At 39.0% G+C, this 20130-nt stretch overlaps 3 protein-coding genes across 5 annotated transcripts; 1 reads left to right on the top strand and 2 right to left on the bottom strand.

Annotated features, from left to right (window-relative positions):
- Positions 1-437: 437 nt before the first annotated feature.
- Positions 438-3598, top strand: LOC140783736 (disease resistance protein RPS2-like). Its single transcript, XM_073130747.1, has one exon. It carries the CDS (start codon positions 672-674, stop codon positions 3435-3437), a length of 2766 nt encoding a protein of 921 aa, XP_072986848.1. The 5' UTR covers positions 438-671; the 3' UTR covers positions 3438-3598.
- A 7777-nt stretch (positions 3599-11375) lies between these two features.
- On the bottom strand, positions 11376-14385 carry LOC140783672 (disease resistance protein RPS2-like). Its single transcript, XM_073130625.1, has one exon. The coding sequence runs from the start codon at positions 14254-14256 to the stop codon at positions 11506-11508; it is 2751 nt and encodes a 916-aa protein (XP_072986726.1). The 5' UTR covers positions 14257-14385; the 3' UTR covers positions 11376-11505.
- A 492-nt stretch (positions 14386-14877) lies between these two features.
- Positions 14878-19692, bottom strand: LOC140783674 (coatomer subunit zeta-2-like). 3 transcript variants are annotated; one of them, XM_073130628.1, is made up of 8 exons: positions 19587-19692; positions 19340-19403; positions 19029-19069; positions 16773-16932; positions 15916-16063; positions 15762-15839; positions 15333-15417; positions 14878-15248 (listed from the first exon to the last, which is right to left on the bottom strand). In XM_073130628.1, the coding sequence occupies exons 3-8, from the start codon at positions 19056-19058 to the stop codon at positions 15189-15191; spliced, it is 561 nt and encodes a 186-aa protein (XP_072986729.1). In that variant the 5' UTR covers positions 19059-19069; positions 19340-19403; positions 19587-19692; the 3' UTR covers positions 14878-15188. The 3 variants fall into 3 exon arrangements, with proteins under 3 accessions (XP_072986729.1, XP_072986728.1, XP_072986730.1); XM_073130627.1 differs by lacking the exon at positions 19587-19692 and having other exon boundaries at positions 19340-19586; XM_073130629.1 differs by lacking the exon at positions 19587-19692 and having other exon boundaries at positions 19029-19188; positions 19340-19445.
- Between the last annotated feature and the right edge of the window lie 438 nt (positions 19693-20130).

Genomic DNA, 20130 nt, shown 5'->3' with positions numbered 1-20130 from the left:
GACTACAAAATGATTAGAAAGTCAATATGGAAGATTATCTATTTAGATCGTCAAATAGAGGGGCCTAAAATAATTACACGACCTGATCTTCGACAGTTAGAAAACTTAATGAAGGTATTATTCTTCTGGTTCAAACTTTGATTCAAGCATCTCGGCAATCATTGGGGTCACGGGCGCAAAATTAAGTCGCCATTTTGATGTTCGATTTCTATAAAGAGACAAACGAAGAAAATAAAATAACAACTTTGAATCCGACGCCTTACTTCTGTTCACACAATTGAAAGGGTTTGTTTCGGATGGGTTTTATTCGTAGCCACAGATTTAATTAAGAAACTTAAACATTCTCCTAAAAAAAACAGGAAAAAGAAGAAGAGAAGAAACTCCAACGTAGCAGACAAAGCTAAATATCGGAAGCTGGCATTGTCCGAAGTCCACAAGCACAAGCGAAGCTTTGGAAGTTGACCAAGATCATCCAGTAGCAGCTTATTCCAAGCAACCTGAAAGAGAGAGGTAGACTCGCAACTTCCAAGTAGCCGCCCAGCTCCTTCCTCTCGTTTCCTCTTTGGACATATGCAACCTTATCATATAACGGCACAAAAGTCTTGCTCTTCTTGTTCTCGAATCCATCGATCTCCTCTCACTCGACTTCATTAATCCCTTTTTCCACGGCAATGGCGGAGCTCGCCTGCCAAGGCATAACAACGGCATTTTCATGCATCAACGAGACAGGATTGCCGGCCGCCGCAAGCGAAGCGGCTTCCTCTTTTCTATGCCTCGAAACAAATTGGAGGAATCTCAAGAAGGCCATCGAAGATTTGAAGGCCACGGAGACCGGGGTGAAAGATAAGGTCAAATTGGAGGTAAACCAGCTCAACTTGTGCGACCCTCAAGTCGGATTATGGCTGAGGAGGGTAGCAGACTACCTAGAAGAAGAAGTAGAAATCACTGAAGAAGACTACAATAAATTGTACAGATGCTATTGCCTCTGCAATTGCACACCTAATCTCTTCGGGCGGTACCGGCTCGGCAGCCGGATCGCCGACAAGGTGAAAGATGTTAACAAACTTGTTGAGGAAGGGAAGCAATTCAAAGTCTTTGGGTATAAGCCGCCGCCGGACATCGTCGAAGAGAGGCCAAAGACGCGGACTTTCGGCTTGGAGTCGTTGATGACACAGATCCGGGAGTACTTCGACAACAAGGAGAAGAGCATCATCGGGATCTGGGGGCAAGGCGGCGTCGGGAAGACGACGCTGCTCAACGAGTTCAACAACGAGCTCAAGAATCGGAGCGGCGACTTCCACGTCGTGATCGCGATGGATGTGTCAAACGCCGAGACGCTGAATGTTGCCGACATGCAGAGGATGATCGCCGACCGGCTAGGCCTGCCGTGGAACGAGACGGACAAGGAGGATACGCGAGCTAAGTTCTTGGCCAAAGCATTAGGGAGGAGGAAATTTGCAATCTTGCTCGACGATGTGAGGAGAAGATTCCGGTTAGAGGACGTTGGAATTCCCACCCCCGACGCCGAGAACAACTGCAAGCTGATCCTTTCCTCGCGGTTCCAGGACGTCTGCATCCAGATGGGCGCTCAGCAAAGCTTGATCGAGATGCAAATGTTGGACGAGAAGGCTGCATGGGATCTATTCCGGAGCAATCTGAGTGCCGATGCCATCGCCGCCATCGACGACTCACCGGACCGCAACAATGTTATCCAAGGATACGCCAAGGCGATCGCACAAAATTGCGGCGGCCTGCCGCTTGCGCTCAACATCATCGGCAGGGCGGTGGCGGGGTTGAAGGACTCCAGAGAATGGAAGTACGCCATGGATGCAACCAAGGCTAATCCGGCGAAGATCACTGGTGTTAACGAGATGTTTTCACAACTCAAGTACAGCTATGACAGGCTCAACCAACAGCTGAAGCAACTGTTCCTTTACTGCACCCTTTTCCCGGAGTATGGCTGGATCAAGAAAGGCGAACTCGTGGATTATTGGATGGCCGAAGGACTCATATCCAATTCTGATCCGAATCAAGGCCACTATAACATCCGAATGCTAGTCTCTGCTTGCCTCTTGCAATCCAACGACTCCGAGGCTGAAGTAAAAATGCACCATATTATCCGGCACTTGGGTCTGTGGCTGGCAACAGAGCAGGGCGAGTTTCTGGTGCAAACTGGATTGGGCTTGGAGGATGCACCGGGGGATAAGCTCTGGAGAGAAGCTACAAGAATATCCCTCATGTCCAATAACATCAAGGACATCTCCATCTCGCCCAAGTGCAAGAATCTCCGTACCTTGTTGGTCCAAAACAACAGAAAACTAACCAGAGTTAGTCCCCAGTTCTTTGCATCCATGCCTTCACTCAGGGTCCTTGATCTTTCCTATACCGCCATTACAGAGCTACCTGCATGCGACGCGTTGATCAAATTGCGGCATCTCAATCTGAGACATACGCGCATCGTTAAACTACCAGAGAATTTCTCGGTTATGAAGCAACTAAGGAATCTTGATTTGAGCATAACCTCCGCTCTCGAGAACACCTCTGATAACTGCTCGAAGATGCTCAAACTAAGGGTGCTGAATCTTTTCCGGAGTAAGTATGGCATTCGTGATGTGAATGACCTGAATATAGACACATTGGAAAAGCTTGAATTCCTGGGTATCACCATACACGCACAAGATGTTCTCAGTAAGCTGAAGAAGAAGCATCCTTTGGCGAGATCGACGCGTTGGTTGAGTTTGAAGTATTGCAGTAGGATGGAAAAGATCCAGATTTCAGAGTTGAAGAAAATGGTGCATCTCGAAGAGCTCTACATCGAATCCTGCGACGACTTGAAGGAATTAACCGCCGACGCCGATGAGCGACAAGCTTCTTGTCTGCAGGATCTTACACTGACTGCCCTTTCTAACCTGCATACCGTCTCCGTAGGAAAGGTACCTCATCATTTCCAAAACCTTCGTAATTTAACCATCCATAGGTGCCACAAACTAGGTCACATCACCTGGGCTTTACAACTTGAATCTCTCGAAAAGCTTGTTGTATCACATTGTGATGGTATGATACAAATAGTGAAAGAGCAGCAGAATGAGAAGCCAATCGAGAGTGTATTGGAGCCACAAATCGAAGAAGGGATACAGGAAGCAGTAGAGCAGGGGACAGATGGAATGATGCACTGTACGGACTTCCCCAAACTGAGATCCATAGTTCTGAATGACCTTAAGTTATTGGAGAGCATATGTGGTGCCAGAGATTTCTCTTGCCTTGAAAGCATCAGGGTGGAAGCATGCCCAAAATTGAGAAGGCTCCCAGTGAGGGGGAACTACAAGATGTTGAAACTCAAACAGATATGTGGTTCTTATGAATGGTGGGAGCAACTAATTTGGGAAGACATGAATATCGAAGTGAATTCAATGAACGAATGCTTCATCCCAATTTGATGGGGGAAGTCGTTACTAGTAGCAGTTGATAATTCCTGGGTCGGACTAATATATACCTGTAATATTTGTATACCTTGATTATCTTCATTACAACAAATGTGATCTGTATGCCTCTCTGAGAGGAAATTGCTCGTGAATTATTGCATATTATTTATTTCAAAGATTTACCTTTGAATTTGCTAATAATGCGAATAAATTGTATCCATTGTAAACCTTGTAATTCTCTTCAAGTAATTGAAGGTATACATGTGCTCCATGAAAGGAATAGAGGCCTATATTTTTCTTTTTCTGACAAAAAAAGCGGTAGGTATTCTTTGATCAAAAATCTAGTACAAGAAAGTAGACAGATTATTCTGTATCTCGAATAGTTAGATTGACCAGATTATAAGCAAGAATGTTGTTACATATGCTCACAAAGAGTGTTATTTTTAATTTTGAAAGAAAGTCCCGAAATTCACAAATTGCATTCTTGGATGATAGAAGCTATAGTCTAGTCAATGTCGGTTACTAGCCGGATTGCCTTCACCACTTCAAGAGAGTCAATAAAGATCCATGTCGGCCCACTATGATCATGCTCAACTAAGGATAATAGAGTTCAATGAAATGACTTTTTTGTTTCAAAAAAAGTAGGCAAAAAGGAAAAGTAAAGTTAGTTTTAATAAGTAAGGAAGTGACTTATTTAATTTATCTATTACAATAAAATATTAAAAGTAAAAAACTTTTAGAAAATAGGGAAAGAAAGTGAAACCAAACCCCCCTAACTAAGATGGTTTGACTTCCCTTGGATGAAATCACGTTGGGGAATGGCATAAAGTGAAGCCAATGCCTCTATCGCACCCCACCCCCTTCGCCACCAAATCACCATCTATTCATGGCCAAGATGAGACTACAAACTGGGATTGTTGGGCGCCCAAACAGGAGTGGAAGAATTTAGCTACGTCACAAATTTAAGAGGCTCGAGCTTGATCTCGTAGCGACCAAAGGGTTGGCCACTTGTTTTCTAAAGATCACCTTATTCTGTGTATTCTAAATAGCCCAAGGAGTAGAGGGGAAGAGATCGCAAAGGTCTGGCAGAGAGGCTCTAACTTGGACTAGCTGAGTATCCAAGGGAGATATCATGTTGAGCGTGTTAAGGATGTGGTATTTAGCTACAATATCATGTTTGAGAATTTATCTATAGTTATTCATGCTCTGTTTCTTTTCGCAATTTAGAAGACTTGCTAGATTGGATGTCATAATGCTTGTCAAAACTAGATTTTCTACCTCCAACAGTTGAATCTGGTGGCCCAAAACGAACAATATTGCCGATCCTAAGTCCATATGCAATTTTCTTGTTTTCCTAACCTAATAGTGTTGGGCTTGCGCAGAGGATTATTTGGAAAGTTAAAATCCACGTAAAAATTTTCTTGGTTCTAAACCTAATAGTGCTGGGCCTGAGCAAAGGATTAACCCTTGGGTCAAATTCTTTTTGTGAAGAATGTTTGGGAAATAGTTGCTAATAAGTTTCTCTTCCATGGGTTACCAATTGGGTCAAATAACCCTCCCCACTTGTCTGAGCTGTGAGAAGAGACAGATCTTGAGGTTTGAGAATTGCTGGCCCAGATCCGGACAACATAAACAACTCACCGATATATAGATTGATGTGTGCATGTCTGCCATTCAGTGTAATCAATCAATCATTCATTTTTCTGCAACAATTTGCTCTATACAACCCTTTTAGATCAATTTTAACGTATAAAGGAAGTTCTGTGAAGAATAATTTGTAGGGAATAGAGAACCATCTTCCAGCTTAATTGGGCCGTCAAAAAAAGAAATAGCACTTGTTTGGAATTGTGGAAATTAGAATTTGGACCTTTAAAGCATAATTCATTCAAACAGAACTGCATATATGCAGCTCTAGAGGCTACTCCAATAGCATCCTTCTACATGAAGGCATTTTACGAACTTTACACACATATACTAGTCCGATTTTTCACACACACGACAACAACCGAACTATATAAAACCTAGCAACCTAACTTGTTTGCATTTACGTAAAAGGAGTACAAGGATAAGCATTAAGGTCGAGCTGTACCTTCACTCAACTGGTTGGAAACACCAAAATGAGCTATGTTCCTCGGAACAATTATTCCATTGCAAAGCATTCCGCGATTCTTTCTCACCAGAAATGATAGTCTCTACGCTTGTCTGCCGCAGATCCCTCAATTGGGGCACTGGGTCACCTTGACGAACTCCAGAGAAGGCAGTTAGTTGGTCCGAGAGACTTGTTAGCTTTAGCAAGTTAAAGGAGTTCTTGTTGTGCAAAAAGCAAAATGGGTGAGAGAGAAGCGGAAGCAAAATTCTTCACCCTCAAATAAATCAAAATAAAATAGTAATAATTTGGGACAAATTAAATATTAGTAAAACTAATATCAATATCAATATGAGAACTCTAAATATAAGATGCTAGTTGTTGAGAACTTCAAACACCCAAAGTAATCACAAATATAAACACCAAATAGATGCAAATCACAAAGAGAAAAGAAAGAGAGACGAGGTTTACGTGGTTCGGCAGAGTGCCTACGTCTACTATGCAAATCACCAAATACAAAGAGTTTAGAACTCTAATCTCACTATAAACAATAGTGGCTCTCCCCTATAAGTTCTTCTCTCTTGCAAAATGCCCACCCCAAGCCCTAATACCTAACATTTCTATTTATAGGGCTAGTTCAAGTTGGGAATTTTCGCGGCGCATTCAAACGCCCTCGGGGGCGCGTTCAAATGTGCCTAGTATTAATACAGCAAAACCAAAGGGGTGTTCGAACGCAGAAGAGGCCGTTTGAACGCCTACAAAAACAGCTGCTCTCGGGTTGGTTCACGTTTGAACGCGACTAAGCCGTTCGAACGCCTGCATCACCCAGTCTTTCTCTGGGAACTACGTTCGAACGCCCCTAGGGCCCGTTCAAACGCACTGGCACATCAAGCCTGTAAAATACTGAAATCTGAATTTAAACCAAAGATCAACAATTCTGCACTTCTTAGTGGAGGCAAATCAGAAGGATTGAAGAAGAACCTTGTTCTGCACTTATTACTTGCTCTATTTTCTTGCAAGTATCTAGCTTCACAATTTCAATGCGTGGTAGTTGAAGCACGCAAGTGACATCTATCAGCTCATGGCAGAAGCTTATCTCTATTTGCCAGCAAGCACACCGGCCCAAACAATCTTTGCCTTATAACTCGGACATAAATCGGAGAGTCTCCTCGGTCAGGTGACCTGATTAAGTCGGGATCACTTCAAACTCGGACATAAATCAAAACACAAATTTCTAATGTATAAATTAGGATCAAATCAGATTAACTTAACTATAGAATAAAATTAAGCCTCCAAAACAACTCAAAAATAAATAAGTACACCGATTTCTAATATAAAATATGATCAAATAATGTCTCTAAACTATGAAAATTTCATCGAAATAATAAATCTCACAAGATCAAGGAATCCAAAACTATTATTGTTTAATAGTAGAAGAAGATACAAGTACTTTAAGAAATATATAAATATTATTTAAACACAAATATAGGAAAATAATTAGAAACAGAGATTAAAACAAACATAAATAATTTTTATATAGAAAACTCAAATCCTAGCTAAAAATCACGAGTCATTTTCACCGTGATCAAATAACAACTAATAACGTATAAATACAAGAACCGCTTACACATTGTCTCAATGCTCTCTAGAACCCACAATAAATTATTTTTTCGTAATAGATCAATCTAATCACAGTAATTCTCGAGATCAGATAAACTTGTCACAATGCCCCTCGAGACAGTAACTTGTTTGAAAGATAAATATGATAGCAATTATAAAACAAACTCTACGAATAATCTCAAATTTTTAATCTTCTATGATCACCAAAGAACCCTGCAAACCTTTAGGGCTATAAAATGTATTCTTTCACTATCATCCATGTATTAGGGTTATTGAATTTAATTATCCGAAAGAAAAATCATTAGAAAATCACTTTAAATTAGACTCAAATAGGTCATAGTGGGTCAGGCATTCAAATGCCCGAGAGGCCATTCTAACTCCACATGCTCTTTGATAAAAGCATTTAAACGCTGAAGAGTCTTTTCGAATGATCGAGCAGTCAATTGAATACAGAATGGTCGTTACATTGCTTTTGGATATATTTTTTATACTATTCCAAATATCATGACATAGTTTGAAAACTGTAAAAATAATATTCATACTGTCTAAAATATTATAAAGTCATTCAAACACCCTTCTAATAATTCATCTCAACTCTTGCAAAGTGTGTATTAAATATAAGTTCAAGTATTCTATAATTATGCTCATATAGAATATTCCAAATACACTAAGAGAGCTTCTTTTGCACACCAAGTGCAGTATATAAACTTCTAACATCCATATTGCCTCTGACTCCTCGTTTCTTGTTAACTATCTCAATGGATGTCAAACAACCCTTCTTGGCATGAGGACTAATTTCTTCCTCATCTCCTGTATTCCATTTTGTACTATCTCTTATACCTTTTAGGAATCTAATAAATCTATTGACTGAGTCTCGAATTACGGGTTACGAATATAAATGAGAAAGGATATTCCTTTGAGGTGCTTGTACGACCATTGACTACTGATATTAGCTAAGCTTCTTGTAACCCTGGTGAGTAAGTAAAACTAATCGTTCTATTCGAAAGAAAGAAAAAAAAAAGATTTTTGATCCGTTAACTTACGTACAATCATTACTGCTGTCCTGTTTCAAAATTTAAACAACAATTAAAGCCTTCCTACTTCCATTCATCTAATGCCAAATATTGGGTGAGACAGTTATAGTAGTAGGCCCCTGGAATTTACTATCTATATCTATAAACGGTCTATATCAACTTTAAAGAACAATTAAAGCCTTCCTCTTTTGTGTTCATCTAATGCCAAATATTAGGTGGTGCAATTACAAGAGTGGGCCTGGGGAATTTACTACATATATTCTTATGATTGGACTACATCATCCGACAAAGGAATTCGCAACATGTTCCCCAAACAGTTATTAGTGGTTGTTTATATATATATATATATATATATTTGTCCAACCATATTGAATTCTGTCAGGTGGTACCGTTGGCTTGATTGCCTAACAGTGGTACTCGGAAGTATTGAATATTCACGACGGGATTTACTATGTAACGTTAGGACTGTTAAAATATTTCTTGGGTTGATGCACTAACACCTTATTCACAAGTGTCATGGGAAAGCGTTCATAAACACCAAACAAAACCATTTAACATGAAATCAAAAAGATTGAATCTCAAAGGGAAAAGAAAATTAATATATAAATAAGAATAAAAATTAACAAAACTGAAAAGAGAGATGAAATTTAGGTGATGTAACAAATCTTCAACTCTAATGTGTGTGAAATCTCTCACGTCGCATTTGTAAATAGGAGACGCAAAATGCTGATAATTAATTAAACAACTCTCTAGAAACCTATCTCTATATTTGAGAATGATATGCGTATATTGTGTACCGAACTATCTAACTTGTTCATTTTCGTGAGTTTTTATTGACCAACTCAAGTCAAGCAACTCAGGTCAAGCAATGCAAATAATTTAAAATTTAGACCAAAGTCCTGTCATTCTTATAGAATTAATTATATGATTGATTTTACCATATCATATCCAATTTAATTAACCAACTCTCTAGAAACCTATCTCTATATTTGAGAGTGATATGCGTATATTGTGTACCGAACTATCTAACTTGTTCATTTTCGTGAGTTTTTATTGACCAACTCAAGTCAAGCAACTCAGGTCAAGCAATGCAAATAATTTAAAATTTGGACCAAAGTCCTGTCATTCTTATAGAATTAATTATATGATTGATTTTACCATATCATATCCAATTTAATTATATGATTGATTTTGCCGTATCATATCCAATCTACTCATCACGTGGATCAAACTAGCGTAGGGGCTATAAATGAGCCGACCTTGAGCAAGCTGGGCACAGCTTGGCTCTACTTGATGGCTAGATTTTCTTAGCTCGAACTCAGCTCGGCTTATCTTCAGCTCGATGAAGCTTGAACTCGGCTCGATAATTCAATAGGAGGGTTTGGAGAAGCTGGGCATCAATAAGACGAGAGAGGAGGGAGAAGGTCTAGGCATCATCCCTTGCTTTGAGTTTTATATAGACAAGCAAAGTAGAAGGGTGTTAGTGTTCTCAAGATTGGAGTCAAGGAGATAGGAGAGGAAGCGGAGCAGTCAGCCGGAGGAGTCTTCACAGAACTTTCACACTGGTCGGAGCAAAGCTCTCACACCACCAACATCAACATTGCCAGGAAAGTTGAGGAGTCTTCATCCTCAACTGTTACTGGTCACACCCGTTTACACTATAGCCCCGCAAAAACCCCCGCCGAAACCCTAACCCTAGCCCTGGTGAAGCTTCAAACTTGGCCGCTAAGATTTGACAAGGGAATAGAGGGAGAGAGGAAGAGATGCTTGGTGAGGACGAGAGGGGCTTTGGTGAGGGGATCGAGGTATTGATGACTTTGAACGGGAGCGGCTCCAATCTTCTAGGAATTGAACTTACAACAAGTACATTTACTATGTAAAGTAATTTATAATTTGCTCTTGGAGAATATTTCTTTGGACACTTCAACAAACGGTATTTGTTAGGTTGATATACACCTTTCCTTCTCAAATTATTCTTGCAAAAACTCACTTCCTCGGCCACTGTGCTAATGCCCTAATCGAGGAGGCTTTAGCAACCCTAGAGGTAATTAAGTTACTAGCTACTCATGACTATTCATCAACATGTTGGCTTTTAGTGACTCAAATTATGGTGAATGCAGTGAATAGGCTCTTGAATAATGTTTACAGAGAGATTTCGGCTATAATACAAGAATGTATAAGGTGGGTTTCTTTAATTTTCTGTGTCAAAATTTGCTTCAAAGGGTCAGTGGAACAATAGCTCATGCATAATCTTGCCAGTATAATCATATTTATAAAGAATGGATTGACCTATCTTTAGGCTTGAATTGTAACTCTATTCCTTAACGAAAATAGTATGCCAAAGAACTTTTGATAAATATAAAAAGAATATGCAAATACTAAAAGTTTCACAAAATATCAATTCCAACGTGTGAGCAATGCCTTTCACTAACTCACATAGCTGCTACAAATAGGAGATGTAAATTACCCATAAACCTTATACTGCTGATACAAAAGAAGATTCAATATTAGTATGAATTTCTATAAATCCCCAAAATCATATGAGAATTAATGTATATGTACCACACTGGAGAGGATTAATCATTGAGTAGTCCATCTTATTCGGCAACAAAAGTTTTAGATTTGAGGACAAATATGAATATTATTTTCTTAATTAAAATAGAGTTGTATTTGCATCACTATTAGATTAGAGATTTGAAAATATAATATTTGTATTTTTACTAGTAGATTGAAGATTTATATCACCGGAACTACATAAATCTTATCTATTATTCTCTCTTCTTTATGATTTACATATATTTAGAGTTATTATTTGTAATTAGCTTGGGTATTTAAAACTCTGTATATTTATCATCTTGATTATGAATTTTTTATTTGATATTAAAATTAGCTTTGTTAATATTTAATTTACTCTAATTTATTGTTATTCCTATTAGATTTGGGTGAGATTGTGAATCGCTTCTGTTGCCCTTTACCCATTCGAGTTATTGCAGGATATAAGATTACCATAATTTGTATTTCTTATCATGAAATAGATGCTTGAAAACTCGTTGTCTATAAAGAAAGTAGAATTAATCACAGTGACCAAGAACTGAATCATTGTCAACAAGGAACAACTAGAATTCTTTGTAAAAAAATGGAAAAGAGAAGGTATAAAACACTATATTCACATAATTTCAAGAGAAATATTTGTAACAAATGGAATGTAGCAATTAATGAGCAATTTCCCTATAAATATCTTTTATTACAGCAAGCCGGAGAAACAATCAAATAATATCAGGAATGCACATATCTAAGAATTGCAGATGTACACTAGTACAACGCCAGAATTATGCAAGTGCTGCTAGTAGCGATTTTCAAGTTCCACCTCTGAAATTTGGATGAAGTATTCATCCGCCTTCTTTCGCATAGTCTCCTCTTCCCAAATGAGTTGCTTCCACCATTCATCAGAACCACATATCTGTTTGAGTTTCAACATCCTGTAGTTCTGGCTCACTGGAAGTCTTTTCAGTTTTGGGCATCCTTCCACCCTGATGCTTTCAAGGCAAGAGAATTCTCTGACACCACATATGCTCTCCAATAAGTTTAGACTATTCAGAACTATGGATTTCAATTTCGGGAATTCTCTACAATGCATCACTCCATTTGCTCCATCTTCTGTTACTTCTTGTATCTCATTCTGCATCTCTCTCACAACATGTATCATGCCATCACAATGTGATATCTCAAGCCTTTCAAGAGATTTAAGCTGTAGAACCCAGGTGACGTTATCTAATTTGTGGCAATTATCGATTGTTAAATCCCGAAGTATTTGAAAGTAATGAGAAACCTTTCCTACCGAGACAGTATCCAAGTTAGGGAGAACCGCTAGTGTGAGAACCTGCAAACAAGCAGCTCTTTGCTCATCGGCGTCGGCTATTAACTCCTTCAGGTCATTGCAAGATTCGATGTAGAGCTCTTCAAGATGCACCATTTTCTTCAACTCCGATATCTGAATTGATTTCATCCCTCTGCAATGCTTCAAACTCAATCGATGCGTCGACCTCGCCAATGGATGCTTCTTCTTCAACTTAGCGAGAACATCTTGTGCGTGTATGGCGATACCGAGGAATTCAAGCTTTTCCAGTGAATCTATGTTCAGGTCATTCACATCTCGAATGCCATAGTTACTACGGAAAAGATTCAGCACTCTTAGTTCGAGCAGCTTCGAGCAATTGTCAGAGGTGTTCTTGAGAGCGGAGGTTACGCTCAAATCCAGATGCATTAGTTGCTTCAGAATATAAAAATTCTCCGGCAGTCTGACGATGCGCGTGTGGTTTAGGTTGAGATGTGCCAACTCGACCAATGCGTCGCATTCTGGGAGCTCTGTGATGGCAGTGTAGGAAAGATCAAGGACCCTGAGAGAAGACATGGATCTGAAGAACTTGGGACTAAGTTTGGCTAAATTTGGGTTGTTTTGGAGCAACAAGGTTTGGAGATATTTGCACTCGGGAATGATTTTGATGTCCCTGATATCATTGGACATGAGGGATATCCTTTTTGCTTCCCTCCAGCGCTCAGCCTCATCAGGTGCATCCTTCAAGTCCATGCCTGATTTTACCAGAAACTTGCCCTGCTTTGTGGTCAACCACAGACCCCACTGCCGGATAATGTGGTGCAGTTTGACTTCAGACTGGGAGTCATTGTATTGCAACAAGCAAGCAGAGGCTAGCAATCGGATGTTAGAACGGCCTTTGCCGGGACGATCATTGGGTATGACTCCTTCCGCCACCCAATAATCCACAAGTTGGTCTTTCTTGATCCAGCTATTCCCTGGGAAAAGAGTGCAGTAAAGGAAGAATTCCTTCAATTCTAGATTGAGCCTATCATAACTATACTTGAGCCGTAGGAACATCTTATCGACGCCATCGATGTCCTCGAGACCAGCCTTGGTTGCCTCCACGGCGTCGCACCATTCCTTCGGGTCCTTCAACCCCGCCACCGCTCTCCCGATGACCTTGAGCGCAAGCGGCAGGCGACCGCAGTTTCTGGCGATGTCTACGGCGTATCCTCCTATCACATTCTCTCCGTCCGGCGAGTCGTCTATGGCGGTGAGGTCATCAGCGGTCAAATTGTTCCGGAACAGTTCCCACGCAGCCTGATCATCCAAGAGCGGCATCTCGATCAAGCTCTTCTGGGCACCCATCTCGACGCACACGTGCTTGTCCCGCGATGCAAGGATTATCCTGCACTTCTTATCCGCGCCGGGTTCAGGGATCCCGACGTCCTCCAATCGGAATCCCTCCCAGACGTCGTCGAGCAGGATCACGAAATTCTTCTTCCTCAAATTCTTGGCCAGGACCCTGGCCCGTGTATCCGCCTCGTCCTTCCCGTTCCACTCTAGGCCTAGCCGGTCGGTGATCATCCTTTGGATGTTCACCACGTTCAACCTCTGGTAGTTCGACACGTCAATCCAGATCACGACGTTGAACTCGCCACTCCGCTCCTTGAGCTCGTTGTTGAACATGTTGAGCAGCGTCGTTTTCCCAACGCCACCTTGTCCCCAGATCCCGATGATGCTCTTCTCCTTGTTATCAAAGTACTCGTGGAGTTGTGCCATCACGGACTCCATGCCGAAGGTCCGGGCCTTTGGCCTCGGTTCAACCGGGTCCTCCAGCGGCTTCCACCCGAACTCTCTGAATTCCTTCCCTTCGTTAACTAGCTCATTTAAATCCTTCAGCTTCTCAGCGATCCGCTTGCCGAGGCGATACCGGTGGGAGAGATTTGGAGTGCAGTTGCAGAGACTATGGCATCTATCCAGTTTGTTGTATTCTTCTTCGGTTACTTCTTCATTCAGCTGCCTTGCCACCCTCTTCTGCCACAGTGCAACTCGAGGGTCACACTCTTTAAGCTGGTTTATCTCCGCCGCAACCTGCCCCGTGACCCAGGCCTCTATGGCTTCCAAATCCTCCGTCGCAATCTTGAGGTTGCTCCAATTTGTTTCTAGGCATAGAACAGCCGCAGCCTCTTCGCTTATGGCGGCTGGCAATCCGGTCGCACTGATGCATGAACATGTCGCCGTTACTACTTTGAAGATGAACTGCATCATTGGCATGGAAGAGTGAACAATCAACGAGGAAACTGGAAGATAATAACTAGAAGAACGAAACCCTTCAATCCTTAATAAGAAGGAATCTGGTTACCAGTAAGCCTTGACTCGGTTCGGTAGGCCATTAGGAGGAACTCTATGTGACAACCTGGATGATCAAATAAACTAGGCCTGACCATTTCAGAGGTGTTACTCCTGTATGAATCTGTAACTGTAGTGGTAGACGCCACTAATTAATGTCGTAAAGCCAGATGATTACTTTTGGAGACCACGCCACTAATATATAAATGAACTTGATTAGTTGCGTTGCATTTGTTTGAGACTTACTTTTTTTATTGGAGTGATCTGTCGTGCATCCATGTGCAATTGTTTGATGCGGTCTTACTTTGAAACTTTGAATAATAATGAGTAAAGCCTTTTTAAAAAATATATATAAAAAATAGGGTTTTTTTTAATTAAAAAAAGTTTTCAAAATATCATAATTATCACCATATTTTTAAAAATATCACAATTGTTACTTGATGCTAGGGTTTCCGATCCAGCTTATGATTCACGAACAACATGTATCTGTTTCAGATTCACTTGCAACATAGCTTCAACAACAACAACAACAACAACAACAGCAACAACAAAAAAAAGAGTTGGTATTCCACCATTGCAGGGTCTCCATAACTCCATTTATATTTTAATGCAACAAGCCCCTTCCCACAAGTCTGGACATTCTGCTCATTCAATTTCTAAGAAAGGATACTTACTACTAATGCCTGTAAATCCTCGTTCCAAGCTCTAAGTCTGACAATTACATTGAAGGATTTTCGGAAGTAAACTAATGGACACAAAATTTGCCGAGTGCAATCATACATGCGGGTTGAAAAATGACCACCATAAATTTGCTAAGTGCAAACAGAAGATAACGGCGAAATGGGAATTGCATCCCATCATTTAAGAAGTGATCTTGCTAAGTGCTCCCTTGCTGTAGCTAGTGCTTGAGATATGGTCTGACAGCAGAGTTAATCCATAAGAACAAGTGTTATACCATAATAAGTAGGGTTTTGAGCTACCAGAATTAATAAATTGTTCACCTGCTCAGAGAAGAGCACAGAACCATCTATAGCATTGGTTGCAATCTTTCCAGCAATGGCATTGGCGTCAGTTTCCAATATTATCCTGCAATTAATAGACACAAAAGGTAAAAGAAAATTTTCTTTACAGATGCTGAATTGTCAGAACTCATTACTGATACCAAGTGAAAACCAGGTTTCAGCATTTCATTTCATTAGGAAAACAAGGAAATTTTGTGTAAATATCATCCATTATCAGCTAAGGTTAAGATCTCAGTGTGGAAGAAGAAAGAAAACAGCAGCAGATTCTGAGAATTGATACTTATAAAGAAAACAGACAATTTGCAGCTCAAGTGGTGCATGGGTTAAACAGAATAGTAACAAAATACATCTGCCTTATACATTAGTCACATATCAGAAGAAACCAAAAGAAAGCTACAACATCCGTACCCGCCATCAATAATTTCATCAATGCAGAGAAATATCAGGTCCAAGTTCTCAAGAGCAGTCCTCTTTTCCACATCATTCCTGATAAAATGAAATGCAAGGTAGATCACCTTGATTAAGCACTTAGAATTGAGACATAAATTAACAGGAAACAGACCTTAGTAGAAGACCAACAGCTTCAAAGAAACCCTGAAGAACATTTGCCAAGATGAGCTCATTCTCATCATCACCAGCAGTAACAAAAAAGTGGAGATCTTGAGCAAACTTATAAACCACAATGTAACTGTCAAACATTGTGATCTCAGCTGCAAGTAATAATAGTATGCATATAAGGAGCATGCAATCATCACACTATAAATTATCTATCTGATGCTGAACAACATCACATAAGATTTTTGAACACTAGCTCAAATTCTTGACAAAAATTTCAGATTCAAAAATTCTTGACAAATGATTTCAGATTCCAAAGCTTTGAGAAAGCTTGATATTCTTCGTTTATTTATAGAGAACAGTAAAAACTTGATATCTATATGGTAACTGATATTGCTAAAATTCACATTCAAAAATTAAAGGATCCAGCTATTGACAATTGAAGTGAATCCCATATATAAGGGTGTTAAGAGGGAAATTTTTTAGAAAAGGAAAAATAAATATTTTTTTACAGTACAGAAAATAAATGAACCAAATAAAAAGAAAGTACAAGCAGTAAATATGGATATTTTAAAAGCAATGCCTCACAGAAAAAGTCAAGGGCTCTCCTCTCCTAGTCTGTGCCTGATGCAGGAATTGTGAAAATCAAAATAGTTTTGCATTTGATAAGCTGCTCTAGTGCTCTCCTAGTCAAATTCAGCTTTATTTTGTTTTTTTTTACAAAATAAAATCCAACTACTACCATAATTCCTTGGTACTTTCCAGATTAACTATTGCTCAAGTATATGAACTTTGATAGTTCACTAGAAGTAAGACAGAGCAAAGAACAAGCAAAAACTGAAGATCAAGCATTAAATGCATCACCGTCTGAACGTGCATTTGTCTTCAAAGTTTTAGTGAATACAGCTTTCTCAAATGCTAACTTTGTAGCTTGGGTAGGCCAATCATCTGAAAAGTACCTAACAGCCACACGCTTCCCTTCAGAATCTAAAAGGAGAATGTTCTTTACAGAAGGGCCAGATTCCTGTATAGCACCATTGTAATTCAGTAAGCTTCTTGAAGGACAAAACAGAAGGCAACAAAGGTAAATACAATACATAAAAGTGTCCCAGAGAAATTCTCTTCTTTTTCTGCAAGGCAACTGCAAATAGAAATGTCTTGAGTCTCTCCATTAATCTCTCAAGCAACCATCTATACTATGCCAAAAGCATCACATCATAGAAGAAACTCCAAATATGAAGAACTATAAATGCAACAACAAATAGAAGCAGGCATCATAAATTCAGTCTTCAAGTTGCAGTCGAGCATTAAAAAATGTTAGTGCTTGAGCCTAATCATCATCTTTCAAAAGTAACTAATCACAAGCTCAGAGTTCTGGAAAGAGAAGAATTAATTATAACTTTGACACAGGAATTAAAGTATTATGCGGCAAAACCTAAAAGGTCCATATTTGTGTCATGAATAAAATGGCAGTAATTTACTGCTGTTGTTTCATAATCCCAATAAAAGGTCTTGGATAATCTGAGACAAACGATGAGAGTGTTTAAGCATGTATTTAGTAATTAACAAAATAAAACTGTCAACACAATTACAAAAGAATGTGTCACATAGCTTTAACCTCACAAGGGAGACTATGAAACAAACCAAATTAGCTTCTTGCAACTAGTGCTCAAAATGAGTCGGAGAAACACAGTTCCTTAACTATTCACTATTCAGGAGAACATACAATCAGAACTTATGGGAACAATTTTTCCGATTGAGCACTCGTATAACCTTATTCTATGATATTCCCATAAGATTCCTCTTTCTTATTCTTAGCAAGCCCCAGAGAGGGCCTAGTTGATCACAATTTATGTTTTATCTTTCTTTTCCTTTTTTTTTTGTTGTTTTGCATTTGAAGTTTGACAGATCTCTTAAGACACTGATCAGTCAGACATGAATAAAGAGAGTCTCATTCTATTCAAAGATCGGGTTTTGTCAGATAACTAATCTTGTCTGACTGATGCAAATACCATCAAAATTCAATGTAGGAACTCCTAAGCCCTGTCTTACTGGAACATAGGACTGGAATAATGCCTCGGTCAAGACCTCTTTTAGCCAAACATTATTTACTAGTCACTATGTGGGAGATATGAAGGTAGTAAACTTCCACCACTCTAATTGATGCCAAATCAGAAGTTATGCTTAGTTCACCTATCACACTAATCTTAAACTCCCATACATAAACTGCCCTCCCCTTCCTTTTCTTCTCTCCCTCGACTTTTCTCTCTTTCTTCTTATCATTCCATTTCTCATGGTGCCACTGAAGACAATGATCCTGAAAGTTGACTTCACTCTCTGACCAGCATCTTGCTATATTGAACTATCTGCCAAGATTTGTTGACTTAACCAGAATCCTGACATTCTCACGGCCCATCTGTTGTCCCGTCCTGCTTTCTTTTCTAACCTTTAGTGTTATTTTTGTGGCTTCCTCAGGATTTTACTTATGGAATCCATGACTTCTTCACCCTGGCTTATCAGATCAACGACAGTTTTTTCTAACATATTACCGCATCTGTTATCCATCAAAATCATCTGTTTTTGGTTTTGTTTTATCCAAATGAACAAAGCATTACTTCAAAACATCTCCCTTCCAAGAAATAAATTGCGAACTAGTGAATAACTTTTTCTGGCTGTCCATGTATTACTATGAACATAATTTGTTAGCCTTACTGACAGCCACCAAATACAAAATTATGCCCCTCGAAATCACAGAAACGGTGACTAGTAACCAGGAACAGTTCAACTTCGTCATAATCGACCACAGGACGGATTCTCAAACTCCTAAATTAATTAAATTATACTCAATAACGGGAGGCGGAAGGTTTCGCCTCCCCTTCCAAAAAGCAAAACTCACAAATATTCCTATACGACCTGGGAGGTGAAACAGAGCTGGAAGAAACTTATCTCCTGCTTAACAAACACAAATCTCTGCTCAGATAAAACACTTCAGATGAGAAAACAACTCTGTCGTTACTTGAAATCCTATGTATACAGGGTGAGTCTCTAGAAGTACACAATTGGTACATCTATAAATCGAGGAAGCACAACAAAAGATAAAAACCTCAAAATTTTACCAACCTTGGAGTAACTTCTTTGTTCATGCCCCATGATATCTGATCCTGGAAAGCCAAAAAGCAACCAAACGTCTTAACAAGGCCAGATCCCGCAGAATACGATTGAAATTGGAAAAAATAAATTGAAATAACCCAAAGAATTTGCTTAACGACAGTTGGGAAATCTGGGAAAAGAGGAAAATAAAAGAATGAAGAGCTAAAAAAGAAGGAACAAAATAATATAATTAGAGATTTCTAATAAGATCCAAAGCAATAGAAGATATATAAAAATATTCAATTTAGCTACAAAAGAATGAGGGATTGAGAGATGCGTACAAGAATTTCTAGGGTTTCCTCAAGATCCGATCCACCAATTTCCTGGCCAGCGAGCGAGCAAGAGCTAGAGAGAGAAGAAATAGGTAGGTGAGAAGTTTTAGGAACGAGCTTTTACTAATATCACTGAAAACCTGAAACTTTAAAAAATATAAAGAAAAAAAAATGCAGGAAACTAATCAACTACATCATAAATATCAAAAATAATAATAATATAAAATCTTATAGCCTGAAATCATATTTATCTTACAAATGATTATGTTACTAGAGTACAGAATTTCTTAAAAACTCCATTGCCCATAACCTAGATTATACTTGTATGAAATGGACTGGTGCACTTGTGATTGGGTTTGTAATATATGTCCTTAATGAATGAAGTATATATAAATATTTTCTTTTAATAAATTTTTGGCTATAATAGTCTCCTTAGCTATTAGAAAGTTGAACTATTCAGCAATTTTATAGTTTAAAAAAATGATGAATAATTTATTTTTTTATTAAAGAAAAAAAAAGAACTTTCCACCTAATAGTTGTGTGCTCTATCGGTTAAATATTTTATTTTTTTATCGAGTACTTTATCTACGAATCGTTTGATTGTTCAGTATTTTTACTACTCATAAAAAAATATAAACTTTATTGCATGACAGTTGAGCTAGCCAATACAAGCCGGATGATATCTTTGATAGATAGAGAATAGTAAATAGTATTTTAAAGAGACCCATTTTGGTCCACAACTCAAAAGATGCTCCTACTACTGTTTACTTATTAAAAGGCTGAGCTACATTTAACTATGT

This window comes from Typha latifolia, chromosome 3 (assembly GCF_019914945.1).
Source record: "Typha latifolia isolate L0001 chromosome 3, TyphaL0001v2, whole genome shotgun sequence".
In the NCBI taxonomy this organism is placed as follows: Eukaryota; Viridiplantae; Streptophyta; class Magnoliopsida; order Poales; family Typhaceae; genus Typha; species Typha latifolia.
This window is presented reverse-complemented; position numbering and strand designations above follow the sequence as displayed.